The sequence below is a fragment of the Fringilla coelebs genome (genome assembly GCF_963513975.1).
Source record: "Fringilla coelebs genome assembly, chromosome: 4".
NCBI classification, from domain to species: domain Eukaryota; kingdom Metazoa; phylum Chordata; class Aves; order Passeriformes; family Fringillidae; genus Fringilla; species Fringilla coelebs.
Window position 1 is genome coordinate 56,274,895 of NC_140032.1, and position 23,469 is coordinate 56,298,363.

A 23,469-nucleotide genomic window follows, 5' to 3' on the forward strand; every position below is an offset into this window, starting at 1 on the left:
TCCCACAATCTCTCTTCATAGTAGAGATGCTCCAGACTCCTCATCATCTTCGTGGCCTCCACTGGACCCTCGCCAGGAGCTCCTTATTTTTCCCGTACTGAGGAGGCCAGAGGCGGACACATTCCCTGGGAGCTGGGGGCTGTCCGCAGCCGGGCAGCGCACGCTCAGGCCACAGGTGCGCCCTGGCACGGGGTGAGCTGAGCAAGCGCCGCACCCGCTCCGCGGGGCACAGCCGGAGCGAGCATCCCGCTGACACAGCCGCGGCATCCTCGCCCACCCGCGGCCGTGCCCGGCGCGGCCCCGCCGGCTCCCCGGGAGCGATCCGCTCTTCTCGAACGGCGCATGCCGGCGAGTAGTCCGGGCCCCGGAGCCGCCCGACTCGCTGTCCCCGGGCCGGGGCAGCCGGGCCCCGCCAGCCCCGGGCCCGGCGCGCCGAGCCCCGGCGGCCGCCGGCCCCGCGCGGTGCGGCCGCTCCCCCCGGGCCGGGTCTCACCTCGCGGGGGCGGCCCGGGCCCGTCAGCGCCGCCGGCCGCCGCCGTATTTCGAAAGATCCGCCATTTTCAGCCCGTCACCGCCGCTCCCGCCCCCGCCGCACCTGCCCCCGCCGCCCCGCCCCGGCGCCGCCCCCGAGCCGCGAACCCCAACCCCTTCCGCACCGGCGGCTCCCGCGCAGACCCCGCTCCGAGGGGGAGACTCGCCGCGCCGCGGGGCCGCCGTGACCCCGCCGCTCCGCCGCGGCTCCGGGCGCAGCTGACCCCGGCGAGCGGCGGGGAGGGGACGCGCCGGGCGGGCACCCCCGCGGCGGAGGGGCGGCCGGGACCGACTGTCCGCGCTGTCCCGGGGAGGCCGGCAGGACCACCCGGGAGCCCGGCCCGCCGCGGGGAGAGCGCCCGGCGAGGCCGGGCCTTTTCTTTCCCGGCGGGAGGCGGCTGTCAGCCGTGCCCGCGCCCCCTTCCCTGTCCTCCCGCCGCCGCTTTCCCGCCCCTCGCACTCACCGGGCGGGCGGGCGCTCTTCTTCTTCCTCTGCTAGCGATGCCTCTTACCGGTGCCGGCGCCTCCCGGTGCCGCTCCCGGCGGCCGCGGCGGCGGCGGCCGCGCCCGCGCCGATCCCGCCGCCGCGTTTGTTCAAAATCACGCGCCCCGCGCCATTCCCCCGCCGCATCCCATAATACCGCGCCGCCCTGGCAACCGCCGGCGCAGCGCCCCACGCTTCCGGGACCGCCCCGCCCCGCCGTCCGCTTCCGGGGCCGAGCGCGGGCGCCACCCGCGGAGGAGGAGGAGGAGGCGGCGGTGGTCCGGCCTTATCCCACTCGCGGTGTAATTCCCGTGGGATAACCCCGTGGGATATTCCTTTCCCCTCCCAAACCGCGCGCGGGGCCGGCCCGCCCGCGCAACCCCCCCGCCGCGGCCTGCGCGCGCTCCCCGTCACGTGACACGCACCCCCCTCCTCCCGCCGGCGCGCGCGGCCCCATGGTGGGAGGAGGCGGCTCCCAAGATGGCGGCGGGCGCGGTGAGGCAGGACCTGGCGCAGCTGATGAACTCCAGCGGCTCCCACAAGGACCTGGCGGGAAAGTGAGTTGCCGGGCGCCGCCGCCTCCCTGCGTTGGGGCGAGGGGTGCCAGCCACCCGCGGGGTGAGGGGGCGTCGTGCGCTGCGGGGGTGGGTCGTACCCAGCGGCCGCGTTTCTTCTAATAAAAAGGAGATGGAAAGGTTTCACTTCACGGTTGTGTAGTTTTTTCATTCAGGGGCATGTCAGCTCAGCCCCCTCAGGGCTCGGCTGCTGCCCCGTGTGTGTCACAGCGACAGGCCGGGGAGTTTGTTTTCCTCTGCTGCCGTGGATGTATCAGCGACTCTCTTGTTATTATTAAGAATTATTGCCATTTTATTATTGCCATTGTCATTAGGTGTTTTGGGCGGCAGCCCTTAGGGGTTGAGCTTCTCGTGGCGCGATGTGTCACAGAGGTTTTCACCCCGAGAGTCCCGTCAGATGCAGTCTGTCCCATGGAATTCTTTGGCTCCCTGTCCAGTTGCTTGTGTTCTAGCGAGGCTGGGTCATTTTTAGGATTTTCCAAGGTGTAAAACCTTGGAAACTTTCCCCTCAAAATGTGGCTTCCACGCGGATGTAGTACTTCATCGGTGTCACACGCACTGAAGGAAAGTTTCATTAGCTTGCTGAAACAATAAAAGAGGGCTTGCTATTTTTTTGCAGGAACAAACACTTGAAAGCCCATGGAGTACACCTGTTGGCGTCAAGTAACATAATATTTATCACAACACTGTTTCTCACTCACATTGAATGTGCATTTTGAGTGTTTGAATACCTTGATTAACCTGAATCTATGAGCAATACAGTTTTCATTACTTTTTCTAGGCACTATCCTTGCCGTTTGATTTTTTTTTTCAATTATTTTATTATTATTTCATGATTTTAAACTTCCAGGATTGCACATATGTTCTTAAGTAACAAAATTACTGCGGTCTGTTATCTGAGAATCTAGTCCTGGGATTTAAGAAGAGCCAGGTACCAATCCCAGGTGAATGTTTATGAACACTTGGGAACAAACTGTCGAATTGCCACCTCAAGGTATAGAAAATATGAGCAAAAATAGGGCTCTGACATAGAAAGTACACAGACAGGCAGAATTTTTTGGTGAAAAAGTGTGTGATTTTTAACCTCTCTAAAATTTATTTGTGGACAGATACCGTCAGATATTGGAAAAAGCCATTCAGCTGTCGGGTGTGGAGCAGCTTGAAGCTCTCAAAGCTTTTGTAGAAGCAAGTAAGTGCATAAGTGGTGTAAGTGCTTGTACAGTGAGTGAAGGCCAGAGGTCTGTGGGGTTGAGTATTTGTTAGCTCTACATGAGACTGTGTAAATGCAATATATTTTTGTCCTGTTGGAGCTCAGACACAACAGGAAGAGGAGCCCTCATCAACACAGTCACAAGTGAAGAGGGAATGGATTTGTAAGCTTGTGGTTATTACAGCTTTCCAAACTGTCAGCAGTGGAAGGTGAAAACAAAGCTGTCTCTGTTGAGTGCTGAAGCTGGTACTGGATGCTAAGTGGTATTTAAACTGACAGCCTCTTTCTTCACCCATCTGTCAAATTGCCAAGAAACTGTTAGGTTTTTGGGTTTTTTTTGTGTTGTACTGGGTGTTTGGAACATCTCTGTAAATTATATCTCCTGTAATATTTTTAAAGTTGAGAATAAGTGAGAATAGAGAGATTTAGCCCAAACAGGTACTTTGTCCAAGATATTTCAGCAACTGAGAATTATAAATCAAGGTGAACAATTCATTTATCTGACAGGGGTTAGAACTCTGGTGACCTCTAGTGTAAACAGTTTCTGAAAGAATAGAAAAACCCACCTTTATAAAAAAAGAAAAAAAAATCCCCTTCACTTGCATAGTTTTAAAAATTTAAATATTCAAATTTAATGTAAAAGCAATTGTCACCTGTAGTGAAGACACTGAAAAATACTGCATCCATTCTGTGTTTTTCTTCTGTGCACCTCTGAACCAGTGGTGAATGAGAATGTCAGTCTGGTGATCTCACGGCAGCTGCTGACAGATTTCTGTACGCATCTTCCAAGTCTCCCTGACAGCACAGCCAAAGAAATTTACCACTTCACCTTGGAAAAGATACAGCCCAGAGTTATTTCATTTGAAGAACAGGTGAGAGATCAATGGTGAGGCGGATTTTAGCTTGTGGGTTTGGCTTTAGTTTCTCCCCTCCTTGTCTGCTGACTATTTCAAACCTTTCAAAAAGCTACTCAAAACAGATAGTTCTACTTAGAGTCCTGTTTTTCAGTCCTGTACATGGAACACATGAGCTAAATGCAGAGAGCACTTAGGACTGTGCAAAGATTACAGACTGTCTCTTCATCATGAGGATGGACATGTAATTCCTCTGCTTGCAGTGATTGTTTTGTTCCAGTGAAACAGTCTTTGAGCTGCTGGAGGTGTCTGGAGAGACAGGCTGCTACTCACTGTACTGCCTTTTAGCCAAGTAGTAAAACAGACAGGTGGTATGAAGAGCATGCACCTTGAAAAATAGCTTTTGTTTCAAAATGTGTATTTTCTCTGTGTGTTTATTTTAGCTATAATCATTTTACCAGGAAAAAATATTTTCTTGAAATCCAGTTCTGCTTAACTACTGAATATGCTGCTCTGCTTTTTCAGTTCAGTTCTGTGTTTTGTTGTATAAACGCAGTGTCTCATCTGAGAGTTCTTAGAGAAGCTGTTTATATAAAAAGCCCTGAGGATCTAGTATAGGAGTGGAAAGTCAATGCAGTTTCTGCCATGATTTTTATTTGCTTCTCTTTATCTTTTTTAAGCAGCTTTTACTCTGAGCTAAACAGGCTTGCATGTATGTCATCATGATTATGCATAAATTAAACCAAACACACCAGATGATTTCTTTTCCCCACACTTGCAGTTAAAAACCCAGGTTGTAAGCACTCATACTTTACTTGCTGACAGTCACTCTCCAAAACAGAAGTTTCTCATTAGGATCTAATCACAGATCACCTCATTCCTGCCTCACAGGCATGATGTGAGATGTTAATGCAAGAAATGGCTTGTGACTCTTGGTGCTTGAAATCCAGTTCTTGAAAGATTTCGTTCATCTTTTTAAAAGCTTTATAAATGATGGTTACTTTTGCTGTTGATTTTATTGTCCTTCAGGTGGCTTCAATAAGGCAACATCTTGCATCAATCTATGAGAAAGAAGAAGACTGGAGAAATGCAGCACAAGTGTTAGTGGGGATCCCTTTGGAAACAGGGCAAAAGTATGTTACACCCAGTTCTGTGGTGTTAGCTGTACCTGCTCTCTCTGTACTGAACTAGACCAGCAAGTGAGAATTTTGGGGTTTGCTGCACCAGGAGCTACCCACTATTAATTAGTCTTGTTGATAAACAAGTATTTTTAATCATATTTGCAGAATTGTTCCTAAGGTTATTGGAAGTGGCAATTTTTCAATGTGTCCACCTTCTCAGTTTAAAATGAAGACATAGTTTGTAACTGGATTTAGATATTAACAAATGCAGTTGGGGATTCTTTTGTGTGCTTGTGAGGTGAGGTTTGTTTTAGTTTGGTTTGTTTGGGTTTTTTAGGTGTAGAACCCTTGCAGTTAGTTTTCTCTGGCAGTCCTTTCCCCTTTCTCATTGTGCACATAGAAGGAATTGGTGTAGGTTTTGCCTACTTAGCACCTATTTGTTGCACTGCAAGGTTGATTGTTAACTCAAGTGGCTCACCACTGGTGGCAAACTTCCAGTCCACAAAAAACAGATGATGAGAGTGTATATTTGTGTCTTGGTGGGCAGCATTATTTCTACTGGTGTTTGCAGGAGCCAGTTCTATATTGGCATTTATCTCAAATTTCCTTACTCTGTACAGAAAGCACTACTTTGGTAGTAAGGAAGAAGAAAGCAGGGTAAAATAAATGATGCCAGGTGCTTAAGAATCATAACAAATGTTAAAGCAGCTAAGAGCAAAGGTAGTTCTGGAGCAACTCTGAGCACTTGCTTTTTTCTTTCCTCTACAGGCAGTACAATGTAGATTACAAACTTGAGACCTACCTGAAAATTGCCAGGCTGTATCTGGAGGATGATGACCCAGTTCAAGCAGAAGCTTACATCAACAGAGCTTCCCTGCTTCAGAATGAATCAACTAATGAACAGCTGCAAATCCATTATAAGGTTGTCTAACCTGCTTTACTGCTTTCTCTTTCTAAAGGGAGACAGTTCCACATTGAGATGTTTTAATGCACTGTCCCTAAAACTTTCATCATGAGAAAAGAGACAAACGGAAAAGCTACATGATTTTGGGAGCTTGAGAAACACATCTTAGCAGTTATTAAACAAGTCATTCCTTACCATTTGGAGATAAGTCTGTAATGGTTCCTTAAATGCCAGTATTACTGATAGAAAATAAAAGTAGGCTAAAAAGCATCTGAAATATCATTGAAAATATTACCTCCACCTTTGTCTATAAATCTAAGCAAGGGAAAAAATTGCATCCAGTATTAGAGACAGTAGTAGTCCTCCCACCCCCTAGTAATTAATAAGTCCCATACATAAAAGTAGCTTAAAGCCTTAAGTAGTAAATTAACTGCTGACATTCCTGCTTTTTTGTGGGTTTACTGTGTACATAGTTCATATACAAGTTTTTCAAACCATTTTAGTAAGTGATGAGTACAGTGTAATAGAACTGGTCAAGTGTGCTGGTGGTGGTGGTGGTGGTTAAAATTCTGTGACACAAAGCAGATGTGCCACTAGCAGTAACTCAGCATTTGCTGGGTTTTGTTTGTTGGATTTCCCTTTCCTTTTTTCCTCATCTCGTATTACGTTTTGAAGTGTGCACTCAGTTGAAAGTGTAAATATTTTCTGTGAATCTTAGAAAAGCACAAAGGAAGGAAGAAATATCAGGTGGTGTTCCCATGCTGAAAGGGAAAGGCAAATACTTGAAACATAAATTGCTGTCTAAGTGGTAGCTGTCAGTGCCAGTATTGAAGGGGAAACTCACACAAGTACAGTATCAGCTGTACAATATTTCAATTACTTAGGCTCAATACTTGGCTTTTCGACATTTGCAGTGTTTAACATGTGAGCAGTGGTGGGAAATGTCCTTTCAATTGATTTCCCTGATACTTCAGCAAGGACTTGTCAAGTCAAGCTAATTCTTTGAAGGCACACATTTCCCTAGGAAGCAGAAGAGCAATATTTATGGAAGCTATCACTTGACAGTGTGCAATTTTTACACACCTGTATTATGCAGCCACCTCTGCTGCTTTTCTCTTTCTGAGCTATGCTTCCTTTCTAGGTTTGCTATGCTCGAGTACTCGACTACAGAAGGAAGTTCATTGAGGCTGCCCAGAGGTACAATGAGCTGTCCTACAAGAGCATAGTCCATGAGACTGAGCGGCTGGAGGCACTGAAACACGCACTGCATTGTACTATTTTGGCATCAGCAGGTAAAATACACCTTACATTTTCGTGTAAAAGGTATTTTCCCTGGAGCAAGTTGGCTTGTGTATTACTGGTATGACTACGATTTGTTGAGGAATCCAAAGTTGTGAACACGATGTCAGAATTATGTGTTGGCAGACTGTTAGCTCAGAGTTGGATTAGTTCAGTGTCTTTCCCTTTGAACTGAACACAAGCAAATTCCTTCTTCAGTAGAGCTTTGTTGGCTCTGTTAGCATTGGGGGAAAAAAGGTAACTTCCTACTGTTTACCTCTAAGTACTCAGTGTTTTGGTGGTCAGTTATGAGAATTCCTCTTGACTTTCCTAGGACAACAGCGTTCCCGCATGCTTGCTACTCTGTTCAAGGATGAGAGATGCCAGCAGCTAGCAGCCTATGGGATCTTGGAGAAAATGTATCTGGACAGAATTATCCGTGGAAATCAACTGCAAGAGTTTGCAGCCATGCTAATGCCTCACCAGAAAGCGACTACAGCTGATGGTACACACTTCTCTAAAACCTCGTAATGCTAGGTGTTCATTCATGGGAGTTAGAGCTCCCAAATCAGTCAAGAAGTGTCATGGGAGAGAATTTATTAGTGCTTATATCATCATTTAAGAAATATTTTTCAGCATGTATAGTTAGATAGTAAAGCTTCTTATATATAGTTCATCTTTCTGATTTACCATTAGGTTTTGAAATACTCATCTGGAAGATAACTTGTCACATTTTCTTTCCATGTCCATGTACAGTCCTCTTCACTGACAGCTTCCCAGTGTTTCTAACGGAGTCTCTGTCCTCCTGAGCTTCTCAGGCACTGTTGGTTAGAAACCCGTAACATGCATGCAGGCCATAAACGGTCCCTACTGATGATATGTTTATTGGAACTGCTTCCTGTCATAGTGAGGGGGTGGTCTGCACCTCACACACATCTCCACTGACATGACACTAAGTCCTGAACATCTGAACGGTCAGAAAAAATGTCAAGTAATGACTTGACTGGTATCCTAAACACACTGATTTCAGTTTTCTAGACTGGAAGAATATAAAAGTGAAAAAATACATAAGCATGAAATACCTCTGAATCAGGAAAATCTTCCTAGTGAAAAATAATTGTTGATTAAGGAAAAATAAGTAACCGTCTACTTGCAGAAGTGAAAACTGGGTTAAAGGTACTTGCTAGCAATATGCTGCATTCCTTCCCTTGGTGACTTTGTTGTTTATTTATAACCTGTACTGTTTGTCCTTAAAGAATGCAGGTTAGCTGGTGTTTAATAATGTGTTTATCTTCAGCTAGAGGTTAAGGGGCAAATGAGTTTTACTGTTGAAAACTGTTCAGTCAAGGGGAGAGACATCAGATAAGGATTTATCACAAGCAGAGTAAGAGAGAGGTTAATTGTACCCCTTAGAGCCATAGTGAACAATAGGAAAACCCCCAATGGTCTTTCCATTTGTCAGGCTAGGATCACAGGAGGTCAAACCCCCTCAATTGAGACAGTAAGTCTTGTAGCAAGGGCTCCACTTGCTTACTCTAAAAATTAAATAAAGGGTTTTTCTGTTTTAAAATCAGCCATGTGCCATCCATTTGTTTCTGTCTGCTGTCTCTGCACAGCTTACAGGGATGCAAGGCAGATGCATCTGGACCTTCTGCACATGTAACACTTCAGAAAAAAAAAAGAGAAGCATTTTTTCATTTGCTCTACTGTATAAACCAATCTTTCAATCTTACAGTAATGTTTTGGGGTTTTTTTTCCCTCTCATCTAACCCTAAAGGTTCCAGTATTCTGGACAGAGCTGTGATTGAACACAACTTACTATCTGCAAGCAAACTTTACAACAACATTACATTTGAAGAGCTTGGAGCATTACTAGAGATCCCTGCTGCCAAGGTATCCATTTCTTGCCTTTTTATTTTTTTAAACAAGGAGCATGAATGGCATGAGAAAATATCTGTGATAAATATTAGGAAAACTAGTTAAATATTAGGGAATAATTAAACATTCCACGTTACAAGGAAGGTTAAGTATCCAGCACATCTTATGAGAGTGGGAGTAGCACAATGTGGAATGAACAAGAGTGGAGTTAGGTGCCACTGATAGTTTGTCTAATCATTTAATGAGTGCTGTCTGTAGGTTCCTTTCCCCCTGTGTGTGGACCTGGTTAAAAACCCATAAGACTGTTAATTGTGAATAATTTCTAGCTTCTCTGAGAATGGACTAAGTTTGTGACATCTTTCCTTGTTGTTCTAGGCAGAGAAGATTGCTTCTCAGATGATAACTGAGGGTCGCATGAATGGATTTATTGATCAGATTGATGGAATTGTTCACTTTGAGAGTAAGTACAGCCGCAGTATAATTTATTTTTTTAGCACCTTTCAGAGTAAGCTTTTGAGATGGTCCCTGCCAGGATAAGGAATTTAAGTTTATTAATAATCCTTTCTGCCTGAAGGGAGCTTGCTCGTCTGGCTGTAGCCAGGAGGTGGCAGAGTTGGCCATAAAGGACAACCTTGACACTTCACCCACTCCCTGCAGAGGGCTTAGTATCCTCTTACCCACAGGAGAGAGTGAATTTATTCCATCAGTCACCTTCTGGGAACAGGTTTACCAGGAAGTTCTCTGTTCCACTCTGCTTCAGCCCAGGGTTAGGCTTGTAACCTAACCTAGGCAGCCAAAATAATTGCAGCTTTTGAGTACAGATGTGATCCTGGTGTCACTGCAAGGAAGACTTCCTCTGTGAGCTAGGTGAGGGCCGTGGCAAAAGGAAAGGTTGCAGTTGACAAGGCAAGGGAATTGCTAGGACTTACTTTGTTCAGTATTGGTTGTTTTTTCTTTTCAGCCCGTGAAGCTTTGCCAACTTGGGACAAGCAGATTCAGTCCCTGTGTTTCCAGGTGAACAACCTGCTGGAGAAGATCAGTCAGACAGCCCCAGAGTGGACAGCACAAGCCATGGAGGCCCAGATGGCTCAGTGACCGTGCCCCACTGTGCCAGCGGAGGTGTCGCCTGCCTGCTGTGCCGGCAGGGGGAGCTGAGCAGGACTGGGAAACAAACACAACACCGTCTTCACTTCCCTGTCTTCTGCTTTCACTATGGCTTAGGACACAACTAGCTCATCCCATGTTTGGTGTGACAGGCTCCCAGTTCTCTGAGCTTAGATTGATGCTCTTGCTGCCTCTGCGTTGCACTCTGCTCTGTGGTTTTCATTTTAAAGAAGCTGTAATGTCTGCAGCAAGCTTTGGGTTTGGTTTATTTAATTTTATTTTTTTCCCACTATCGCTATAGCTTTGTAGCCCATTACTTCCTATGGTGCATGTTCTGCTGTGAAAATAGAAGCACCATGTTTCTTCTAGTTATAATTATTCTAATAAAGGCTGAGATAAGCCACTTGGTTTAAGTGTTGTAAGGACCTGTGGTTTTGGGTTTTTTGGTTTTGTTTTCATATTTTTCTTAAACAGTAACTAGAAATAAAGCAGATTTTTGTAATTGCATTTTCAGCTTCTGAAAATGTTAAATGAAAACCGTTTTTTTTTCCTTTCTTTGCTTATGAAATGTAAGTCAAGGTGTCATGTGATAAGCAGGACTAACTTGAAATGCTTATGCACAGCAATGAAGTATGAAAGTGCCCCTTCTGATGTTTATCAGTCTGGAGTTGGGCATTCTTTACCCATCCTTGTGTTTTTCCAGATACACAGATTTAAAAACATGACAAATATTTGAGTCTTCCGAGGCTTCTATGCTTGGTTATCTCCAGTCTGTTAGAAAACTCCAGTCAATTATCCACTCATTTGCATATCTAGCTCCATACCTTGGATCCAGCATAGTTTTCAGTTCTTTAATGGCTTAGAGAAACAAAACCAAGTTGGCTGATGAGGTAAACGTCCCTGAAGAAAGGAATTAATAAGTTTCAGGATGTCAAGCACAGCAGAAACTAATTGCTATTAAATCAAAATCTTTGAACAGGAATGAGCAGCATGCACACTTGCTATACTTACACTTGTCATTGTTTGTAAAGAAGTGCCTCATTTCGAGGTATGTTGACACTACAACTCAGTAATAAACTGTCTGAGGAGTATGGACCCAATTATTATGTTCTTCTTTCCTGTGCAAGTGCTGCACATCTTAGTACAACAGCATCATAAAAGTAAGGACAGAGTGATGACATAAGTGGTGAGAGTAGGCTGAGGGGTATTTTGACCACCAATTTCCAAGGGAAATTACTTGTGACTTGTTCGAAGTGGTACTGGCTGTGAATTTTCTCTCCCTTCAAGAGAAATGCTGACACAATCACTGTTAGTTTGGAGCCTGTTGTTTTTCTTTAGCTTGTGCTCTGACTTCTGCACAGAGCTCTTCTGGAGCATGCCCTTTGCAGATGGAGGTGTGCCATGCATGCCATTCATATACATTCCCATTTAGGTTATTTGCTGCTTCAGTCTGGTACTTTAAGGAGAATCCAGTCCTAAAAAGCCATAGCGGTGTGTGTTCACAGCTGTTTTGTGGACCTTTTCTCCCTGTGGGCCAGGACTGACTTCTGGAAAGCAATAAGCAGTTCTACTGAACCATTTCTGAAAGGACAGACCTGAAGTGGCCAACTCAAGCCTCAAAACCAAGATGACCTTTGGTGATGCATATTTCAAGCCACAGCCTGATTTATCTGAATGCTCCAACATAGCCCAGATCTAGCCTGAGAATGCTGTGGTGAGCCAGGCACAGGTGAGGGAAGCAGAGCCACTTCCAGCAAGGATGAACACACAAGGGACAGAACTTGTAGCCTTGACACCTGCAGCATTTGGGAATGTCATGCAACAGGAATGCTGTGGAAAGAGAGTGTAATTTTCACATCAGCAGGGACGATCTAATTTATTAAAGTACAGCTACCTGCAGATACTGCTGTAATCCATTGCCCAGCCCACACTAGAGGCATTACAGAAACCTGGAAAGGGAATGGCTTGGAACACCTGGTCCAATATGTTATATATATGCACAGAGCTTGAAGAGTGGGGAAAGTATGCTCAGTGGTATCTGTCCACCCACCAGAGACACAGGTATGTGACATGCAGCCTGGACATGGAAGTGTTAATGAACATTTTCTCACAAAAATCCAACTAGGAACATAAATGGCAGAGACCAGACACTGTCTTACTCTGTTCTTATTCTGCAGTTAACAGTTTTAGGTAAGGGAAACTGAGTCCACCATCCTCACATTAGAGGAGAAGTTAAATGATCAGAATCCTCCATGATTTCATATTGATAATCATTACCACTCCATGGCAATCTTAATTCTTGGCCTTAATCCTGCTACGTTTATTACTTGTATGGGCAGTAGTTCAATACCTTGAAAGTTTTATTTCTTTTTCCTTAAAGTAAAATGCTGATTAAAACAGAAGTGAATGCTCAATTAAAACAGAGGCTTGATGAGGAATACACATAGGGCTGGTGGCTACAGGCTGTGCCCTGGGTGGGGGGAATGTCAGGGGCCACCAGCAAGGGTCTGTGACCATGCCAAGGAGTGACTGGTCACCAGGAGACTCAGCAGGAGCTGATGAACAGCAAAAAGACCCCAGACTAAACATCCCCCCTGGAACGGGCACACAGACTGTGAAAGTGTAAATGACTGTGCAAGTGTAAATGTCTGTGAAAGTATGTGTGTGTGTGTATGTGTATATATATATACGGTGAAAATACAATCCTTTGTTCAAGTTTGCTTGTTGGAAGCACAACTCCAGCTGTTATGGTGTTGCTGCACCAACATTAAATGAATAAATAAATTATAATACTGTATACTATATTATTATAATACTAAATATTATAATATTATAATAGATAAATTATAACTAATATTATAACAATATGAATAATTATAATATTATAATATAATGGTGTATATAATAATATTATACTATATATACTATATTATAATGTATATTATAAAGTATAATAAATAAAGTATGATACTGTGATTATACTTTCACGGTATATATAGCATATATATAGATCAGATCTTCTTTGAGGATCCAGAAGAGTGGGAAAGCTGGGGTCCAGCCAGTGGGGGAAGCCTGTGTGAGTGCGGGGAGCCAAGAGGGCACCCCCCGGCTCGCTGGAACTGTGAAAGCGCTCCGGTCCCGGCGGTGGCAGCCCGGCTGCCAGAGCGGCTCCGCGGGTATTTCCTTACCAAACGTGAGCACAGAGCAGTGCCAGCCCCCCAGCCCACTCCCCACCGCTGGCCCGGGATCCTCCCTTCTCCAGCCGGGATCCGAAGGCGGCAGCTCCCCGCTAGATGGAGAGCCAGGCGCACAGAACCCACCCCAGCGCTTGGAACAGCAGCGCGAATATTCCCGGGCTTATTCTGTGATTAAACTCTGCTCATCCGTAGCGAGCACAGGAGAACAAACGGATTGGCCTCTGGGCACTGTGGATTTGTGAGCCTTTAGCTGCATTCAGAGCAGGTTACAAAGCTTGTTTCAACATGCAGGGCTGAGGTTGTACTTCTTGACTTCAACTAACTGTCCCCTGGTACCAGAAAGTTTTCCCTTCACCCAGGTTAAAAATGACAAAAAGAGAAGTTTGCTCAGAGTAAGGGAGTAAAAATTACCACAGGGCCTTGCAGGATGTTTAAAACAATACATAATATGTTTTTAAGTATAATGTGGGACTGAATTTGGGATTAACGAGGTCTTGGTATTATAACAATATATACATATATATATGTATATATTTTAATCTTAGTACAATGAGCTACATTTATCTAGAAATGTTTAGTTTTCTTTCTGTGAAGAAACCTGAAAACAATGTAAGTAATCTGTTAGGGGGACAACACCCATGCAAATCCATTTCCTTTTTTTCGTTTAAGGCTTAGGGACTTCACGGATGATAAATGACTTCTCTATAAAATGCTGTTTTTATTCTTTGGGGTAGTCACCGTTCTAACTTTGTTATTCATTGCAAAAGATAATCCAAAAGCAAAGTAAAGGAGTTTACCAGACTAAGAACACCAGACTGAAAAGCAGGGGGTCAGCCTAGGTTCATAGTGAGTGCGCAGCATTCATTTTGTTGCAACAGTGTAAACTTGAAATTATGACTTTTTTGGGAAGGGATGCCACCCAGAGGCACCTTGACAGGCTTCAGAGGTGGGGCTGTGTGAGCCGTGCGCCTCAAGTTCAACAAGGCCTGGGCAAGATGCTGCAGATGGGCTGAGGCAATCCCCAGCACAAACACAGGCTGGGCAGAGAATGAATGCCCTGAGAGCAGCCCTGAGGACTTGGGGCTGTTCATGGATAAACAGCTCAATATGAGCTGGCAACGTGTGCCCAGCCCAGAAAGCCAAATGTGTCCTGGGCAGCATCCAGAGCAGCGTGGCCAGCAGGGAGAGGGAGGGGATTCTGTCCCTCTGCTCCTCTCTGGTGGGACCCCACTCAGAATGCTGTGTCCAGTCCTGGGGTACCCCAGGGCTAATGGCTTTACACTGAAAGAGGGCAGGCTTAGATTAGATAGTAGGAAGAAATTCCTTACTCTGAGGGTGGTGAGACACTGGCACAGGTTGCCCAGAGAGGCTGTGGATATCCCATCCCTGGAGCTTCAAAGGCCAGCTTCGAAGGGGCTTTGAGCAGCCTGTTCTAGGGGCACGTGTTCTTGCCCATGGCAGGGGGGTTGGAACTAGACCAGTTACCAATTGCAATTGGTACATTTTCACAGCATAGCATGTGTGGATTGTTTGGGGCAAGGATTGAGGCAAACATGTGTTATCAGTTACCACACAGCTTTGGTGAGTCCCAGCACAATTATGTTTTTGTTGGCTTTCAAATGCTGCAAGCATGGTTGTAACTTCCATATTTCAGGGTATATAATGCTCCCACTATTGCCTGTATGATGCTTTGTTTCTGGGTGCAAAACACTTCCCAGCTGCTGTGACTTTGCTTTCAAAACAGGCACTATCATTACACACCTGATCACCATTAAAGCCTCATGTAACAATTGGCTCTGATTGTTTCAGAGGGTTTTTAAGAACCAGGAAGGACAGAAGCTTCTTTCTCCAGCATGGTCTGTCTAGCTGGTCTCTACTAGATATGAGGAGTCCCAAGGTACTGCACTGACAATAAAATTAAAGGAAAATAGTAAGGTATGTGAGGTATTTTATAACTATTTTGCATGGTCAAAGTCCATAACCAGCTATAATATTCTGTTCTGAGGAAAGCGGAATTGTCACTTTCTCCAGTTTCTTATTGCCTTGCCTTGTACATTTGTGTTGGATGTGGCATTTTGTTGTGACTCTGCATAGCTTGTGGTAGTATAGACAGCACTAGGTTTGTGCCCTTTGAATTAGCATGCTTATTATCTGAAAATAGATAATTGTTGTGATGTATTTCTACTCTTCAGTAATGGATAAAACCAGAGAAGAACAGTCAGAGACTCTTTCTCATAGTCTTTGTAAGATGTCTTATTACTTGAAAGTGCTCCCAGCCTGTGCTCTTTCCATTGTTGTCATCTTTTTGAAGGGCTGGAAATCCAGATCTGCCTTTGTAAGCCTCCTCTACCAGCACCTTGTCAATAGCTTTGATCTGTGGGGTTTTGCTAATGGAGCTCAATACCTGTTCCCCTAACCTGAGGGCATCTTCTCTGATCTGATGCTTTTTCCTTCTATGCAGAATAAAGATTACTAGTCAGGGGAGGATTAGCAGAGAGGGCAAGATTATGAACTCCCTGGAGCTGTTGGGGAATTCAGGATGCACACCCAGCCAGTGGGGCTGGTACAGTATGCATGACCTAAGAAGGTGTATTTGTGGTGTAGGGGGAACTGAAGACCCAAGACAGGATCATAAGGATTTTTTGTTATCGCTTGCAAAAGTTGCTGCAACTTTCACAGTGAAAAAATATCTCCTCCAGATTTACATTGAATTTTTATGTGTGGCTTTTAGCTGGAATTTGCCTTTGTACTGTAAGTGCTGCTTCTCCTTTTTGTGGCAGATGTGAAGAGATAAACAGATGGGAGTTGATCACTGGACTAGGAGTTCACATTAGTTTAGGGCTCATCCATAGGCTAGTTATTCTGTCAGCATTCCCAGGGAAAATATGTCAAAACAGAAATGTGATTCACTCAATAAAGAATGAGAGGATGGGAATGTATTAAGTGTAGGTCAATATGGCTTAAAGAGGAGCAGATGCTGCCAAACAAGCTAAGTAGGGTTGAAAAAAGTAATTGTGCAGGGTACAAGGGGTACCCAACTTCACAGGTGCTTGTGATTTGCAAGAATTAGCTGTTCAGAGCTGATAGGATAAGAGTTAACAGACTGATGTCATTCTATGTGTTGATTAAGGAATCCTTATCAGCTGGGAGTTTTTCTTAGAGGCAGCCTCAGTTCAGCATTTCTGTTTGCAGTCTGCAAGTAGATAGCTGACAGAATGATGCTTGTGGGTGCTGTGTTACAATGAAGGCAGGGTGGAGGGGAGTCATTAATGCAAAATAGAAATGGCTGCATGCAAATTAGACACAGGTGTGTCAGTTTTCATTGCTTTTTGTTTTGCATATTTGTGCTGGATTAAGCCATTAAGAGAAATAAGCCTGAAATATTTGTATGTGTTTTTAAAGTTGTATTACTGTATGGACAATACAGTAAAGAGTGGTCAGACTGATTTTAAAAAGGGTGAATTCTTTTTAGGGAGGACCTGAGGAATTTAGGCTGTTGAGTTCTCTCAGAAGTCCCTGGAGTGCCTGATTATCCATTTTCTTCTGTGCAAAGCACATTCACAGAACTAGAGTAAGAGATGCAGTAACAAATGGGTAAAAAATGAAAATATGCAGCTGTAATGAGAAAACAACGCAGCAGCTCCTCAGAGCAGGAATTAAGCTCTGGAAATAACTGTCAAAAGGCAAGGGTAGGTTTCCACTGTTTTGCTGCCTTGAAATCCAGAATGGCTGCCTAGCTGGAAAGAGGCTTAGTCAGTTAATACTGGCTGAGTTTAGTCCAGAGGCAACAGTGCAATTTAAGGGTCTGACCCGCAGAAGGTCAGACACCCTGACCTAATGGTCTGTTCAAGCCTTAAGCTTTTTCAATCTGAGAAGTGATTTGAAGGTGAAAAGACTCGTACCTTACCCAATCCTGCACAGCAGCCACGCTGCAGCCTTTAATTGGTTTTATTCTGTGATGCTTGTATTTGAGGCAGAACTGCATCAGAAATTTATGGCCAGAACACAAAGCAATCAAATGCATCAAATAATAACTGCCCTAACTTCTGAGTTAGGGCAGTTATTATTTGATAGGGTCTGAGTGGCAGGTTGCATTCTGTTTTCCAGTAAGGTAATCCCATTTCATCTGACAGTTTGACTTTAACATATTTAAATTCCTTGATCAGAAAGTGAGATGCTAGAGGACATATTGCCACATGTGAGACACTCTGTTGTTGCTGTTGCTTGCCTTAGTCAAGTCAGGAAAACATTTTCCAGGCAGTTATCAAACATGGGTGAAAAGCTGCTGACAGTTGTGCCTTGCCCTCTAGTGAGAGACACTGACATTAGGGCTGCTGAGTGACCCAGCTGGACCATTGGGGAGCATCCAAGGGAGGGTGGGTGATTTTCGAGTCAGACTGCCCTACCTTGCAGGTGGGTGAGCTGCTGTGAGCAGAGTGGTGGGGTTGTTCAGAAATGCCTTTTGCTGTCAGCTAGAGCCTGTGCATTTGGCTCTTTCTGAGTATGATTTATAGACTGATGCTGGTCATGAAATCCCATCAGCACACTGCCTCCTGGCAGGAGTGTGGACAGCCTTTGGGAGACAGATGGGTAAAAGACCTCTAAAGGACACAGATTGGATTATCAGTTGTAGTACTTCATCACATGCTGGACTCTTGCATAATTTTTAATTGAAAAAAGATGACTGACAATTCAATTACATGTCCTGTTGCGCAGGCATTCAATTTCCTAGCCAGTTGTTCCTCTCCTCTGTGCCCAAGGACGGATCTGGTTTTACCCTGATCTCAGTTTTGTTGCCTTGTGACCATTAATCTCATTGCCAAGCTGTTGCATGCACCAGCCTGTGCAGAGGAATCCCACTGGAATCCTACTGGAAGCTGCAGCTGGTAGGGACAGGAGGTAGTGCAGAAAACCCCCTTGTACCAAAGGGTTTCTTCCAAGCCCACCTGTGCTGACAGCAGGCATTGGGGATGTTTAGGTGTGTTTATACATGTTGTGGGAGCTGGGAGCAAAGCAATGTGCTCCTTACTTATTTTAGCTCCAGTGTCTCAGAGAGTGATACCAGCCAGCTGCTACCTGCTCCTGAGGGTCTAAAACAATTCTGGTAGTTAAGAGAAGATGGTTCAAGATGTTCCATGTCCTCCTCCGAGCTTGTTGTTTCCCACACTTGTAGAGCTGTCAGGCATTTTCTTCCACTGCTGACATTCTGCAATTGCTTCTGGCTGCTATCAGCATTGATTGTGATATCAACTTGTACTAAAATAGGAGAGAACTTGTGCAAATGGTTGGCTTTTCTTTCTCACCCATAGCTGGCAATTAATTCTTAAGCTCCTGGGCCCAGAACAAATCACTGCATTCTCACAAAATGAAATATGTTCCATCTTGGTGGGAAGCCCTTTGCTCTTAGCTGGATTGATTTTCCCAAGAGCACCACAGAGCCAGCTTAGGATTTCTACAAGTTAGATAGTTCAGGGCAGGCAATCTGTTACTTCACATTTTAAGGGCTTTCAGAAATGAAACACTGGTTCTACCTCACAGCAAGTGTAACTAGGTTGTTTAGTTTTGGGTGTTCACCAGCTGGTTTGTGCAGTTATAAACCTGTCCTGTGTCTTTCATGTGGCTGGGACATGGCCCTGGCTGGGTTGGAGTTACAATTCTGGCAGCCCAGTGTGCCCCATTTTCCATCTGTAAAGGTGTCCCAAGGTGCTGCAGATGTGCAAGATTAACAATGATTGTTTCTAGTGAGGAGTCCCTGAGAAGGAGGCCCAGCTGGAGTTAGCAGAACTGTGCTTCTGAAAGCTGGTGTTGCATGGGAAGGGGGCACATTTTGACAGGAATTCCACAGAAAGGTGCTGACATGGGCCTGATTCTGAGCAGGGGAGAAATCTGAGTGAAGCTGGCTCACAAGGCTAATGCATCTGCAGCAGAAGGGAGTTAGGAAACCCAAGTGAAAATATCCTGTCAGGATACCTGATAGTACAAATGGGCACTGAAAAAATGGCACTATTTTAGTACCTATAATATTTTCTGAGCTATATCCCATTAAAAAGTTACCCTTTAAACAGTTTATTTAGTTTTGGGGCATGTCTTGAGGAATCAATGGTGTGTTATTGTTTCAGCTTGTGATAAGGGCTTTTCTTTATTGCCTTGCATGGGGTATGTTTTATTCATGTTTTCCACACAGTTGGTTTTTTGCTTCCTGGACATGGCTGCTGTGCATGGTGACCTGGAGAGCTGCTGCACCTCCACACCTGTGGGGATGAAATGGCTGGGTGGTTTCCCTTAATGAGCAGCTGAGCCCCACAGTGGAAGTGCAAGGACCCAGCCAGCTGCCCTGGCACCTTACTCAGTCCATCAGACAGTGGCTCCTGTGGCACCTGGGAGGGGAGGACAGGAGAGGAAGCTGTGCCAGTCCCTGCTACTTTGGGTTTTGCCTTGTGACAGCCAGGTGGCAAAAAGCAGATTTCAGTTTCAGACTGGTGTTTTCCCACGGTGTCTGTGCCACAGACATATCCCAGCTATGCACTGAGGACAAGCTGGGTGAAACAGGCTGTGCTGGATTCTGGGGTTTGTGCCTCACCTGTCACAGGCTTCTGCCTCACCTCAATTCAGCTGTGCTTTCATCCCTCTTAACTGTCCTATGTCATAATTAGCTTTTGTGTGGGGCTAATTAGGGGCTTCAGTTTCTCTGAAAGGTACAAGCTGCTGTCTCCATGTGTGCTGGTTTTGGCTGGGGTAGAGTTAATTTTCTCCACAGTAGAAGGCACGGGGCTGTGTTTTGGGTTTGCGCTGAATGCACTGTTGATAACACAGGGATGTTTTGGTTACTGCTGAGCAGGGCTTGTACAACATCAAGTACTTCTTGTATTGCCCTGCCAGGGAGGATGCTGGGGATGTACAAGGATTTGGGAGGGGACACACAGCCTGGAAAACTGACCCCAGCTAACCCAAGGGATATTCCAGACTGTATGGCATCATGCTCAGCACATAAATCGGGGGGAAGATGAAGGAATCTTCTCCTGGCCATCCCTCCTCTTGAACTCATTCTTTGTGTTCTACAATACTGAACAACCAATTTGCTGCCATGAAACCTGAGTACTAGCAGCAGAACATTTCATAGAACATTCTCAGACACTTGCTGCTTTGGCACATGGATGGTTCTTGATGTGCTCTGCAGCTGGCCTCCTTTGCTGCTCCTAATCTGTGCTAAACCATTTTAAGCTCCTAAGGACATCCAGTGATTCAAAGTGGTGTCATAGTTTATTTCCAGTATTAACACAGAGGAAGCATCATTTCACTGAACACAAGAGCCTCCTGTCTAGTGCATTAGGGACTGCCAGTAAAAGCCATGGGGCTGTTGAGCTGAGACTACAAGATCCTTTCTTAAACATAGTAATGAAGAATTTTTCTTGAAAACCTGATTTCTCCTCCATCAAAGGTCTTGATGGTGATTTGTTTCAAAAATAAAAGCTATCTCACCTGAAATAGGGTTCCCAAACACCAGAGAGGACAGCCACATATGAGGTGTCCCAAATGGGCTTAGTGTGGCCTGCAATGTGGTCAGGGAGCAAGGATGCTTCTCACAGAGCATTGCCTGTTGCTGTGTTCATAACTAATCATCCAGTCTCCTCCAGCTGAGAAACACATAACATGTTAGCCAGGGATTCTTTTTGTGAGATCAAAAATGTCCTGCAGGTATTTCCTCACCACTGGAGGGCAAACTGTTGAATGATGTCCATGGTGGTACCTTCTGCTACCACCTTGGAGAAAGGCTTGAGAGAAGGCTCAGCCTGAGTGGTTTTGTTCCAATCCCTGGAGGTGGGAATTAGTCTTTGTTCTTCCACTGATTTCCCTTTAGGAAAGAATAAGTAGCAGTGTATTACTAAGATGTGGAGAAATTGCAAAAGACAGGAAAAATTGCAGAATGCAATCAAGATTATGTAAAAGCTTAGGGTCCCTTGGGGGGCTGAATTTTTCAGGCTCACTGAGTTTGGAGATGATTCTTGGGAGCAGTCGCCTGAAGCTGTGATGGGAGGCCACACAAAGCCTTTGCCAGTCCTGGCAAATGAGTCCCACAGTATTTCTCAAAGAGAAAATGCAACCTGAGCCAACATTCCTTGATGTCAGGGATTCAGATAAGGGAGGACACGGACCAGTGCCCTGTACCTTTAATTTACAAACCAGCTAATAGGAGCCCACTGGAATCAGGGTTTCTGAGAAGCAGAGAGGACAGCCAAATGTGAGTTGTCCCACACCACCTTAGCACGGCCTGCAGGGTGGTCAGGGAGCAAGGATGCCTCTCATACAGCATTACCCATGGCACTGTGTGGATAATCAATCATCCACTCTCCTAAAGCTGAGAAACCCCAGAGCAGTGCTCACCTTTTGGGATGTGTGGGACACCTTCTGCCCAGGAGTGTGTTGGTTATCCTGCTTGCCTGTGGAGGGAGCCATCCTGCCTGGGATGTTGTGTGCTTTCACCACCCTTAGGCAGCAGTCTTCGGACAGGAGAAATGATACTCAGAGCACTGACCCTCATACCATGACAGCCACATGACCCCAGGGGTCAACCCTTCCTCTGACAGTGATTCAGGCCACGCCAATGGGATAACCTCTGGTTTGGAGATTGAAATGAGCCACAGACTGCTCACATGGATGGGATGGAAAATATGGTGTTGATGGCAACAGATCCAGGGTAGCTGACATGTGACAGTATAAAAGGGCAAAAAAGATAGTTTATACGTGTCAGGACAGGGCTAATGGGACAAAAAAATTATTTCTTCTTGTATATGTTTCTGGGTGTGATTTTCTGGGGTTGCCCTTGGCTGCTGTCTGCAGTAAACACTTTACTGAGAAAGCAGAGCCACTGGTACTCAAATTCCCAAGACTGTGATTTAATGCAAATTAGTTTTGCTAAGGACTACTGGTCTTTCCTTATTTTTTCAATATCGTTCTCCCCCTTCCATTTTAGGTGATATAATTTGTCAGCAGCACTGACAGTGTCAGAATTCCTGGGAAGTCCTGGTTTGCAAGGAGATCTTTGAGGTAGCAATACAGAAAATGTACAAAACTTAGCCTGAAGCTAGTGCTTGTTTTCAGCTGAAACCTTCCCAGCAGCTCCTTGTCAAAGGCAAGGTGGAAGACATACAGCAGACTCTGGTGCCTGGCTGTGAACCGAGTTCCCTTGGGATTGTGGCACAGCCTTAACGCAAGGATTGTCACACAGTAACAATAGGAAATCATCTTCTCTCTCTGGTGCAATACAGACTTTCCTGCAGCCGTGGAGTCCCAAGTAACAAACAGGACTGCTGTAAAGAAGATGGTGATTGCTTATCTTGGGATTAAGGTTTTGTTTTCATTGCAGAAACGATCTCAAAGCTTGTAGCTGGAGAAACTGTTGTTACTTCTTCAAAATGTGCCACAATTAGCATTGCTTATGACTGAGGAAGGTAGGATGCAGGTGTTCTGTCTTTGATGGAGTGGGAGCCGCACAAAAGGGGACAAGAACGTGCAGAGACTATTCCCTTTTCTCTTGTATCTTCCATCAAGAGTGCAGGGTTAATCATGTAGCTATTGGAAATGTATGGAATTGGCATTCCAGCTAAGCATGTACAGAACAATTCAGTGAGCTTTCAACGTCTATGCTGTAAAAATGGGATGGCTGGAGCAGGGAAATGAACTGAGGAGAGTAGGAAATGAGCCAGATATTAGGGATTTATCTGCAATTCTGTGAGTTTGAGGGTAGAATTTGTGTTGGCAGAGTGCATTCTTGAGACACACATCAGCAGCTTTGCCTGGATATCCCACCTGGTACAAACCACTGTGTTTACAGAGCTCAGTGGTGTTGGGGCTATCACTGGGTTTTTAACAGCAAAATTTGTGCTGTTAGCACCTCACTGGTTCTGAACACAGGGATCCTGCAGACACAGGTTGGAATGAAGGAATCCAAACAAGGTAAAGGCTGTTTCTCAATGAAATGGTACTAATGAAGGGTCCTGCTGGTCTCTACTGTTCTTCTGTTTACCCAAATGCCATTTATTACCATTTATTACCATGTTTTCCCAACTTGCCTGTGTGAAAGCTGAGTAGGGACTGTCTCTGCTCCTTAAAACTGCTGCAAATCTGTTAGACTGTACACATCATGGATCTAAATATACATTTAGGTGAAATATATAACACAGCTGCTAGGCAGTTTATTTTCACCAGTGGAAAGACTATATTTCAAGAGAGTGGTGAAATGTCAAGTGAGTTATGGGGTTTGTCTTCTTACTTGTAAAAATAAATTGTATATTCTATAATCTGAACCAGACTAGGTTTTAATTATGCACTGTTT

At 45.1% G+C, this 23,469-nt stretch overlaps 2 protein-coding genes across 4 annotated transcripts in view; one reads left to right on the top strand and one right to left on the bottom strand.

Annotated features, from left to right (window-relative positions):
• Positions 1 to 1,162, bottom strand: part of LIN54 (lin-54 DREAM MuvB core complex component) — a 41,421-nt gene extending 40,259 nt beyond the window's left edge. For all 3 annotated transcript variants that reach the window (XM_084204107.1, XM_084204106.1, XM_084204108.1), the window contains exon 1: positions 996 to 1,162. The gene's annotated coding sequence lies outside the window, so the exon portion shown is untranslated. The remainder of the gene's footprint in view (positions 1 to 995) is intronic.
• Positions 1,163 to 1,367: 205 nt separating this feature from the next.
• On the top strand, positions 1,368 to 10,446 carry COPS4 (COP9 signalosome subunit 4). The gene is made up of 10 exons (XM_084204114.1): positions 1,368 to 1,572; positions 2,700 to 2,779; positions 3,521 to 3,672; positions 4,684 to 4,787; positions 5,544 to 5,697; positions 6,821 to 6,971; positions 7,292 to 7,462; positions 8,735 to 8,850; positions 9,211 to 9,295; positions 9,797 to 10,446. The coding sequence occupies exons 1-10, from the start codon at positions 1,496 to 1,498 to the stop codon at positions 9,928 to 9,930; spliced, it is 1,224 nt and encodes a 407-aa protein (XP_084060240.1). The 5' UTR covers positions 1,368 to 1,495; the 3' UTR covers positions 9,931 to 10,446.
• Positions 10,447 to 23,469: the final 13,023 nt, after the last annotated feature.

Bases quoted from the DNA above. Each gene is read 5' to 3' on its own strand.
- COPS4 (XM_084204114.1), top strand. From the start codon at position 1,496: ATGGCGGCGGGCGCGGTGAGGCAGGACCTGGCGCAGCTGATGAACTCC. The intron at 7,463-8,734 runs GTACACACTTCT...CTAACCCTAAAG, and splicing joins GAAAGCGACTACAGCTGATG to GTTCCAGTATTCTGGACAGA. The intron at 8,851-9,210 runs GTATCCATTTCT...TTGTTGTTCTAG, and splicing joins TAGAGATCCCTGCTGCCAAG to GCAGAGAAGATTGCTTCTCA.